A 10,673-nucleotide genomic window follows, 5' to 3' on the forward strand; every position below is an offset into this window, starting at 1 on the left:
CACAGGAATCCAGCAGGAATTTTGCAGGAATTCCATGGGAATTTCACAGGAGTTTTACAGGAATCCAGCAGAAGTTTCACAGGAATTTTGCCGGAATCTAGTGGGAATTTTGTGGGAATTTTGCAGGGACTTTTGGGGAACTTAGTGGGAATTCCACAGGAATGTTGCTGGAATTTTTATGGGAATTTTGTGGGAATTTCATGGGAATTCCACAGGAATGTTGCCAGAATCCAGCGGGAATTTTGAGGGAATTTCATGGGAATTCCGTAGGAGTTTTGCTGGAATTTTGTGGGAATTCCGCGGAATTTCACCACAATGCAGCAGGAATTTCACGGGAATTCCATGGGACTTTCACAGGAATTTTGTGGGAATTTCATAGGAATTTTTGGGGAATTTGGCGGGAATTTTGCGGGAATCCAATTGGAATTTCGCAGGAATTTTGCGGTAACTTTGCGGGAATTCCATGGGAATTTCACAGGAATCCAGCAGGAATTCCACAGGAATTTTGCCAGAATCCAGCAGGAATTTTGCAGGAATTCTGTGGGAATTTCACCAGAATTTTGTGGGAATTTCACAGGAATTTTGCAGGAATTTCTTGGGAATCCAGTGGGAATTCCACAGGAATTTTGCCAGAATCCAGCGGGAATTTCGTGGGAATTCCACAGGAGTTTTGCAGGAATTCCATGGGAATTTTGTGGGAATTCCGTGGGAATTCCACAGGAATTTTGCGGCAATTTTTGTGGGAATTTTGCCAGAATTCTGCAGGAATTTTGCGGGAATGTTGTGGGAATCCAGCGGGAATCTCACGGGAATTTTTGGGGAATTTTGTGGGAATTTTTGCGGGAATTCCGCAGGAATTTCATGGCAATTTCGTGGGAATTCCACCAGAACTCCCCAAAAATCCCAAAAAAACCCCCAAAACCCCAAAAATCCCAAACCCATTCCCAATTTTTCCTTTCTCCCCCACAGCCATCGAGACTCTGCTGTGCTACCTGGATCTCCATCCCGGGAATTTCTTGGAATTGCTTCTTCCCACCTATTCCCGCTGCCGGATCCGCTGCTCCGGAGGATCCCAGCAGCTCCGCCAAGCCGCGCAGAGGTGAGAATTCCCAAAAATTCCCAGTTTTTTTACCAAATTTCCCATTTTTTCCCCCAAAATTCCCGTTTTTTTCCCCCAAAATCCTATTTTTTCCCCAAACATTCCCATTTTTTCCCCCGAAATCCCGGAATTCTGACAGGATTTGATTCATTCCCATCCCATTCTTTTCCCAAAATTCCCATTTTTCCTCCAAAATTCCCATTTTTTCCCCCAAATTTCCCATTTTTTCCCCAAAAATTCCCTTTTTTTCCCCAAAATTCCCATTTTCCCTCAAAATTCCCATTTTTCCCCCCAGTTCTCCTCCGCTGGCGGTTCTCCTGGCGAGGAATCCCTCGGGAATTTCGGGAATTTCGGGAATTTCGGGATCCATGGAATTCGACGTCGTCGCCCTGAGCGACTCCATGGGTTGGGAATCTCGGCTGGTGAAACGAGAGCTCAGCAGACTCCAGTGGGATCCCCGGAAAGGTGATTTCCTGGGAAGATTTTGGGAATTTTTTGGGAATTTCGTGGGAATTTCGCGGGAGTTTTGCAGGAATTTCATGGGAGTTTCTCGGGAATCCAGCAGGGGTTTTGTGGGAATTTCATGGGAATCTAGTGGGATTTTTGCGGGAGTTTCACGGGAATTCCAGCAGGGATTTCGCGGGAATTTTGTGGGAATTCAGTGGGAATTCCACAGGAATTTCATGGGAGTTTTGTGGGAATTGAGCAGGAATTTTGTGGGAATACAGCGGGAATTCCATGGAAATTTTGTGGTAATTCAACAGGAATTCCATGGGAGCTTTGTGGGAATTCTAAGGGAATTTCATGGGAATTTCACGGGAATCTGGTGTGGGAATTTTGTGGGAATTTTGTGAGAATTCCGTGAGGATTTCATGGGAATTTCGCAGGAATACAGTGGGAATTTCATGGGAATTCCACAGGGGTTTTGCAGGAATTCTATGGGAATTTCATGGGAATTTTGTGGGAATCCAGTGGGAATTTTCATGGGAATTTTCATGGGAGTGTCACGGGAATTCCATAAGAATTTCACTGGAATTCTGCGGGAATTTCACGGGAATTCCGTGGGAATCTAATGGGAATTTTGTGAGTTTCACGGAAATTCCAGTGGGAATTTTGTGGGAATTCCATGGGAATTTTCCCAGGAATCCAGCAGGAATTTCATGGGAATTTTCATGGGATTTTCACGGGAATTCCAGCAGGAATTTCGCGGGAATTTTGTGGGAATTCAGTGGGAATTTCATGGGAATTTCACGGGAATCTGGTGTAGGAATTTTGTGGGAATCCGGCGGGAATTCCACGGGAATTCTGCAGGGATTTTGCAGGAATTCCACGGGAATTTCATGGGAATTTTCATGGGAGTTTCACAGGAATTCCATAAGAATTTCAAGGGAATTCGGCGAGAATTTCACGGGAGTTTCCCAGGAATTCCATGGGAATTTCATGGGAATCTAGTGGGAATGTTGTGGGAATCCAGCAGGAATTCCATGGGAATTTTCCCAGGAATCCAGTGGGAATTCCATGGGAATTTTATGGGAATTTCTCAGGAATTTCACAGGAATCCAGCAGGAGTTTCACGAGAATTTCATGGGAAATGAAATTTCCCATTTTGCAGGAATTCCACAGGAATTTTGTGGGAATTCCATGGGAATTTTGTGGGAATTTCATGGGAATTTCACGGGATTTTTGTGGGAATCCAGCGGGAATTCCACAGGAATTTCACAGGAATTCAGCGGGAATTCCATGGGAATCCAGCAGGGAATCCAGTGGGAATTTCACGGGAATCCAGCGGGAATGCCACAGGAATTTCACAGGAATTTCACGGAAAATCCCACCCGGCTCTCCCCCAGGCAGGAAAAGCGGGATCCTGGTGGAATTCCATGAACTCTCCTTCCACTTCCGCGCCGTCGGAGATCTCGAGCCGCCGGAATTGGATTCCATTTGCGAGTTCCTGCACGGCCGAGCGATTTCCCGGGAAAAGGCCGCGCTCCGGCAGCTCCGGCAGTGCTTCCGGGCTTTCCAGAGGTGGGAAAAATGGGAATTTTCCATGGGATTGGCTGATTGGGGTGGGATTGGGATTGGATTGGGTTTGGAATTGGAATTGGAATTGGAATTTGGGATTGGATTGGGATTTGGGATTTGGGATTGGATTGGGATTTGGGATAGGATTAGGATTTGGGATTGGGACTGGGATTGGATTGGGATTGGGATTGGGATTGGGGTTAGAGTAGGGAATGGGATGGAGATTGGGATTTGGGATTGGATTGGGATTTGGGATTGGGATTTCCTTTTGGATTGGGATTGGGATTGGGATTGATATTGATTTGGAGATTGGGGATTGGCATTGGGGTATGGATTGGGATTTGGGGTTGGGGTGAGATTGGGGTTGGGATCTGATTGGGATTTGGGATTGGGATTGGGATTGGGGTTGGCACTGGGATTGGATTGGGATTTGGGGTTGGGATTCAGGTTGTGGTTGGAATTGGATTGGGATTGGGAAAAGGAGATTGGAATTGTGATCAGATTGGGATTGAGGTTGGGATCGGAATTGGAATTTGGGTTCGGGATTGGGGTTGGGATCGGAATGCTGCGATCTGATTGGTGGATTTCCCGGGCACAGCGTGGCGTTCCCAAGTTTCCATCCGGAGCCTCCGGAAGAGGAGCAGGAGAGGAGAAGCTCTCAGCTCAAGGAGATTCTCCAGGAATATTTCCGGCGGGATCGGATCGAATCCGAGGGAGACGACGAGGAAGAGGAGGAGGAGAAACAACGGGAAATGGCGAAAGTGAGCAAATCCCGGATTTTTTTGGGATGAGGGAATGGGAAGGGATGAGAATTTTTCCGTTGGCAGGTGAAGGAATTTCCCAAATTTTTCCATCTGCAGGTGAAGGATTGGGAAGAGCAAATCCGCGCCGATGTCCGGAAGTTCCTCGCCGCGCATCCGGATGAGGATTTCACCGGCAGAGCCATCGCCAGGGTGTTCCATGGGATCGGTGAGGGGTTTGGGATTGGGGTTGGGGTTGGATTGGGCTTGGGATTGGGGGTGGAATTTGGGATTGGGATTGGGATTGGGATTGAGATTGGGTTTGGAATTTGGGATTGGGATTGGGATCAGGATTGGGGTTGGGATTGTGATTGAGGTTGGGATTGGAATTTGGGATTGGGATCAGGATTGGGGTTGGGGTTGTGGTTGGGATTGGGACTGAGGTTCGAATTGGGACTGAGATTGGAATTTGGGATCGGGATTGGGGTTGGGACTGGGATTGGAATTTGGGATCGGGATTGGCATTGGGAGTGGGATTGGGATTGGATTGGGGTTAAGATTGAGATTGGGATTGGAATTTGGGATTGGGGTGGGGTTGGGATTGGAATTGGGGTTGTGGTTGGGATTGGGGTGGGATTGGGGTTGGGGTTGGGATTGGGATTGAGGTTGGTTTGGGTTTGGGATGGGGTGGGATTGGAATTTGAGATTGGGACTGGGATTGGGATTGGGATCGGGAGTCAGATTGGGAGTGGGAGAGGGATTGGGATTGAGGGTGGGATTGGGACTGGGGTTGGGATTGGATTGGGATTGGGGTGGGATTGGGGTTGGGATTGAGATTGAGGTTGGTTTGGGATTGGGGTTGAGATTGGGATTGAGGTTGGGATTGGAATTTGGGATTGGGATCAGGATTGGGATTGAGGCTGGGTTGGGATTGGGACTGAGGTTGGAATTGGGACTGGGATTGGAATTTGGGATCGGGATTGGTGTTGGGAGTGGGATTGGGATTGGATTGGGGTTAAGATTGGGATTGAGATCGGATTGGGGTTGGAGTTGGGATTGGAATTTGGGATTGGGATTGGGGTTAAGATTGGGAGTGGGATTGGATTGGGATTGGGATTGGATTGGATTAGGATTGGGAGTCGGATTGGGGTTGGATTACGATTTGGGATTGGGGTTGGGATTGGGATTGGGATTGCATTCGGATTAGGATTGGGATTGGGAAAAGGGGATCAGGATCGAGATTGGGGTTGAGATCGGGATTGGGATTGGGGTTGAGATCGGGATTGGGATTGGGGTTGGGGTTGGATTGGGATTGGGGTTGGGATCGGGATCGGATGGGATTGGCATTGGGATCAGGAGTGGGAATTGAATTGGGATCAGGTTTAGGATTGGAATTTTTATTGGGATTGGAATTTTTATTGGGATTTGGATTGGGATTGGGGTTGGGATCCGCCTGGGAATGAAATGGTTGGGAAAATCCCATTCCAGAGGGTCAATCCAAGCGGGAAGCGCTAATCCCATCCTGGTTTTCCAACCGCTCTGGGAAAGAAACCAGCTTGGATTCCATCCCAAATCCCAGAGTTCACACAAGAAAATTTTGGGGATTTTCCCCTAAAATTCCCAACATTTTCCCGCAGGCAGCCCCCGTTTCCCGGCGCAGATCTACGGCCGCGATCGGCGCTTCTGGAGGCGACACCTCGCCCTGGATTTCCACTCCCTGTCCCGCCTGGCCACCGAGGAGATCCTGGCCTGGAGGTGACAAACTTCCGGAATATTCCTTGCGATATTCCAGGAGCGTCACCGGCACTTCCTCGCGGGAATTTCGGGGAGCTTTCTTCGGGTTTTCTCGGGATTTTAGCCAATAAAACGTAATAAAGTTTTAATAAACGGAATCAACGTGGAACGTGACGGGCAGGGGCGGGACAGAGTCCTTCCTCCCGTCCCGGAGATTTCTGGCAATTGCCGATCCCGATCGGTGCCGGGCGGATCCGCCGGGAGGATTCCCGCGGGAAGCGCGCGTGGAACGGCGTGAGGAGCCGCGGAGCTCGCCGCAGGGCCGGCGCCGGCAGCGGCAGGGACAGGGACAGCCCGGGACGGAGGGAGGGGACCCGGCAGCGGAATCCCGAAATGCCGAAATGCCGACATCCGGTGTTCAAAACCCAGAGGCGAACGTCCCAAAATCCAAACTCCCAACATCCCGACACTCAAATTCCAACATCCCAAAATTCCCGACTCCCACGATCCCAAACTCCCAACATCCAACATCACAAATTCACAAATTCACTCCCACTCTTTTCTTCTTCTTCTTCTTCTTCTTCTTCTTCTTCTTCTTCTTCTTCTTCTTCTTCTTCTTCTTCTTCTTCTTCTTCTTCTTCTTCTTCTTCTTCTTCTTCGTTCCTGTCTCTCCCTTCCGGGTTTCTCCCAAAATTCCCAATTGCTTTTCCCCCAAAATTTCCTCTCTTTCACCAAAATTCACCTCCGTTTCCCCAACATTCCCAATATTTCCCCCACAATTCCTGCTTTTTCCCACCAAAATTCCTGCTTCTTTCTCACCAAAATTCCCCTTTTTTTCTCACCAAAATTCCCATTTTTCTCACCAAAATTGCCATTTTTTTCACCAAAATTGCCATTTTTCTCTCCAAAATTGCCATTTTTCTCACCAAAATTGCCATTTTTCTCACCAAAATTGCCATTTTTTTCACCAAAATTGCCATTTTTCTCACCAAAATTCTCCATTTTTCTCACCAAAATTGCCCATTTTTCTCACCAAAATTGCCATTTTTCTCACCAAAATTGCCGGTTTGTCACCAAAATTGCCATTTTTCTCACCAAAATTGCCATTTTTCTCACCAAAATTGCCGGTTTTTTCACCAAAATTGCCGGTTTCTCACCAAAATTGCCATTTTTTGAAACCAAAATTGCCGGTTTTTCACCCAAATTGCCATTTTTCTCACCAAAGTTGCCGGTTTTTCACCAAAATTGCCATTTTTTTTCACCAAAATTGCCATTTTTTTCACCAAAATTGCCATTTTTCTCACCAAAATTGCCATTTTTCTCACCAAAATTGCCATTTTTCTCACCAAAATTGCCTTTTTTTTCACCAAAATTCTCCATTTTTCTCACCAAAATTCTCCATTTTTCTCACCAAAATTGCCATTTTTCTCACCAAATTTGCCATTTTTCACCAAAATTGCCGGTTTTTCACCAAAATTGCCGGTTTTCTCACCAAAATTGCCCATTTTTCTCACCAAAATTGCCATTTTTTTCACCAAAATTGCCATTTTTCTCTCCAAAATTGCCATTTTTCTCACCAAAATTGCCATTTTTCTCACCAAAATTGCCATTTTTTTCACCAAAATTGCCATTTTTCTCACCAAAATTCTCCATTTTTCTCACCAAAATTGCCCATTTTTCTCACCAAAATTGCCATTTTTCTCACCAAAATTGCCGGTTTGTCACCAAAATTGCCATTTTTCTCACCAAAATTGCCATTTTTCTCACCAAAATTGCCATTTTTCACCAAAATTGCCATTTTTCTCACCAAAATTGCCATTTTTCTCACCAAAATTGCCATTTTTCCCACCAAAATTCTCCATTTTTCTCACCAAAATTGCCATTTTTCTCACCAAAATTGCCATTTTTCTCACCAAAATTGCCATTTTTCTCACCAAAATTGCCATTTTTCCCACCAAAATTCTCCATTTTTCTCACCAAAATTGCCATTTTTCTCACCAAAATTGCCATTTTTCTCACCAAAATTGCCATTTTTCTCACCAAAATTGCCATTTTTCCCACCAAAATTCTCCATTTTTCTCACCAAAATTGCCATTTTTCTCACCAAAATTGCCATTTTTCACCAAAATTGCCGGTTTTTCACCAAAATTGCCGGTTTTCTCACCAAAATTGCCCATTTTTCTCACCAAAATTGCCATTTTTCTCACCAAAATTGCCGGTTTGTCACCAAAATTGCCATTTTTCTCACCAAAATTGCCATTTTTCTCACCAAAATTGCCGGTTTTTCACCAAAATTCCCATTTTTCTCACCAAAATTGCCGGTTTTCTCACCAAAATTGCCGGTTTTTCACCAAAATTCCCATTTTTCTCACCAAAATTCCCATTTTCTCACCAAAATTCCCATTTTTCTCACCAAAATTCCCATTTTTCTCACCAAAATTGCCATTTTTCTCACCAAAATTGCCAATTTTCTCACCAAAATTGCCACTTTTCTCACCAAAATTGCCGGTTTTTCACCAAAATTGCCATTTTTCTCACCAAAATTGCCATTTTTCTCACCAAAATTGCCATTTTTCTCACCAAAATTGCCATTTTTTTCACCAAAATTGCCGGTTTTTCACCAAAATTGCCATTTTTACACCAAAATTGCCATTTTTCTCACCAAAATTGCCATTTTTCTCACCAAAATTGCCTTTTTTCTCACCAAAATTGCCATTTTTCTCACCAAAATTGCCATTTTTCTCGCCAAAATTGCCATTTTTCTCACCAAAATTGCCATTTTTCTCACCAAAATTGCCGGTTTTTCACCAAAATTGCCATTTTTCTCACCAAAATTCCCATTTTTCTCACCAAAATTGCCGGTTTTCTCACCAAAATTGCCATTTTTCTCACCAAAATTGCCATTTTTCTCACCAAAATTCCCATTTTTACACCAAAATTGCCATTTTTCTCACCAAAATTGCCATTTTTCTCACCAAAATTGCCATTTTTTTCACCAAAATTGCCGGTTTTCTCACCAAAATTGCCATTTTTCTCACCAAAATTGCCATTTTTCTCTCCAAAATTCCCCATTTTTCTCACCAAAATTGCCATTTTTCCCCCAAATTTCCCTTTTTTCCCCCCAAATTCCCATTTTCTTTCCCAAATCCCAGAATTCCCATCCCACAGTTTTCTCAAAATACCTATTTTTCCCCCAAAATTCCCATTTTTCCCCCCAAATGCCCATTTTTTCCCCCAAAATTCCCCATTTTTTCCCCCCAAATTCTTCTTTTTTCCCCAAATTCCCAAGTTTTTTTGCCTGAAATTCTGTTTTTTCCCCAAAATTGCTATTTTTTCCCCCAAAATTCTCCTTTTTTTCCCCCAAAATTCCCATTTTTTTTTCCCACCATTCCCCCCCCGGCAGTTCTCCTCCTCTGGCGGTTCTCCTGGCGAGGAATCCCTCGGGAATTTCGGGAATTCCGGGATCCGTGGAATTCGACGTCGTCGCCCTGAGCGACTCCGTGGGTTGGGAATCTCGGCTGGTGAAACGAGAGCTCAGCCGACTCCAGTGGGATCCCCGGAAAGGTGATTTCCCGGGAAGATTTTTTGGGGAATTTTTTGGGAATTTTGTGAGAATTTCGTGGGAATTTCGTGGAGAATCCGGTGTGGGAATTTTGTGGGAATCCGGCGGGAATTCCATGGGAATCCAGCAGGGAATCCAGCGGGAATTTCATGGGAATTTCACGGGAATCCAGCGGGAATTTTGCGGGAATTCCACAGTAATTCCACGGGAATCCAGCAGGAATTCCATGGGAATTTTGTGGGAATCCAGTGGGAATTCCGTGAGAATTCCATGGGAATTTCATGGGAATTCAACGGTAATTCCATGGGCAGAGAATCCGGCGGGAATTCTGTGGGAGTTTCGCAAGAATTTCGCGGGAATTCCATGGGAATCCAGCGGGAATTCCACAGGAATTTCACGGAAAATCCCACCCGTCTCTCCCCCAGGCAGGAAAAGCGGGATCCTGGTGGAATTCCATGAACTCTCCTTCCACTTCCGCGCCGTCGGAGATCTCGAGCCGCCGGAATTGGATTCCGTCTGCGAGTTCCTGCACGGCCGAGCGATTTCCCGGGAAAAGGCCGCGCTCCGGCAGCTCCGCCAGTGCTTCCGGGCTTTCCAGAGGTGAGGGAAAAATGGGAATTTTCCGTGGGATTGGGATTGGGGTTGGGATTGGGATTTGGAATTGCGATTGGATTGGGATGGGGATGGGGATGGGGATCGGGATTGGGATGCCAGCATCTGATTGGCGGATTTCCCGGGCACAGCGTGGCGTTCCCAAGTTTCCATCCGGAGCCTCCGGAAGAGGAGCAGGAGAGGAGAAGCTCTCAGCTCAAGGAGATTCTCCAGGAATATTTCCGGCGGGACCGGATCGGATCCGAGGGAGACGACGAGGAAGAGGAGGAGGAGAAACAACGGGAAATGGCGAAAGTGAGCGAATCCCGGATTTTTTTGGGATGAGGGAGAGCGAAGGGATGAGAATTCCCAAATTTTCCCGTCGGCAGGTGAAGGATTGGGAAGAGCAAATCCGCGCCGACGTCCGGAAGTTCCTCGCCGCGCATCCGGATGAGGATTTCACCGGCAGAGCCATCGCCAGGGTGTTCCATGGGATCGGTGAGGGGTTTGGGGTTGGGGTTGGGGTTGGGGTTGGATTGGGATTGGGATTGAGATTAATTGAGATTTCCATCCTTAAATTTCGTATTTTCCCCCTAAATTCCAGATTTCTCCCCTAAAAATTGGGATCTCTCCCCTAAATTTGGGATTTTTTCTCCTAAATTGCAGATTTTCCCCCCAAAATTCCCAATTCATTCCCGGTTTTTTCCCGCAGGCAGCCCCCGTTTCCCGGCGCAGATCTACGGCCGCGATCGGCGCTTCTGGAGGCGACACCTCGCCCTGGATTTCCACTCCCTGTCCCGCCTGGCCACCGAGGAGATCCTGGCCTGGAGGTGACAAACTTCCGGAATATTCCTTGGAATATTCCAGGAGCGTCACCGGTACTTCCTCGCGGGAATTTTGGGGATTTTTCTTGGGATTTTATGGAGAT

The 10,673-nt window shown here is 46.3% G+C and overlaps 2 protein-coding genes across 2 annotated transcripts; both read left to right on the forward strand.

The window, feature by feature from the left end:
• Nucleotides 1-969: 969 nt before the first annotated feature.
• Nucleotides 970-3,922, forward strand: LOC146420410 (ATP-dependent DNA helicase Q4-like; the record flags this gene model as incomplete). Its single annotated transcript, XM_085048289.1, has 4 exons — nt 970-1,099; nt 1,395-1,564; nt 2,947-3,121; nt 3,717-3,922. Coding segments are annotated over 4 exons (668 nt in total), but the record flags the coding sequence as incomplete, so codon positions are not given.
• Nucleotides 3,923-4,009: 87 nt separating this feature from the next.
• On the forward strand, nt 4,010-10,632 carry LOC146420411 (ATP-dependent DNA helicase Q4-like). The gene is made up of 7 exons (XM_085048297.1): nt 4,010-4,087; nt 5,519-5,613; nt 8,996-9,156; nt 9,580-9,754; nt 9,898-10,060; nt 10,135-10,243; nt 10,458-10,632. The coding sequence occupies exons 1-7, from the start codon at nt 4,010-4,012 to the stop codon at nt 10,577-10,579; spliced, it is 903 nt and encodes a 300-aa protein (XP_084904423.1). The 3' UTR covers nt 10,580-10,632.
• Nucleotides 10,633-10,673: the final 41 nt, after the last annotated feature.

Source organism: Lichenostomus cassidix, unplaced genomic scaffold, assembly GCF_008360975.1.
Source record: "Lichenostomus cassidix isolate B80296 unplaced genomic scaffold, HeHo_3.0 HiC_scaffold_531, whole genome shotgun sequence".
Taxonomy (NCBI): Eukaryota; Metazoa; Chordata; class Aves; order Passeriformes; family Meliphagidae; genus Lichenostomus; species Lichenostomus cassidix.

What these genes read in the sequence shown, in the direction of transcription:
- LOC146420411 (XM_085048297.1), top strand. Translation starts at nt 4,010, where the DNA reads ATGTCCGGAAGTTCCTCGCCGCGCATCCGGATGAGGATTTCACCGGCA. An exon ending in AACAACGGGAAATGGCGAAA is followed by an intron (nt 10,061 to 10,134) that starts GTGAGCGAATCC and finishes TCCCGTCGGCAG; the next exon opens with GTGAAGGATTGGGAAGAGCA. An exon ending in CAGGGTGTTCCATGGGATCG is followed by an intron (nt 10,244 to 10,457) that starts GTGAGGGGTTTG and finishes TTTTTCCCGCAG; the next exon opens with GCAGCCCCCGTTTCCCGGCG.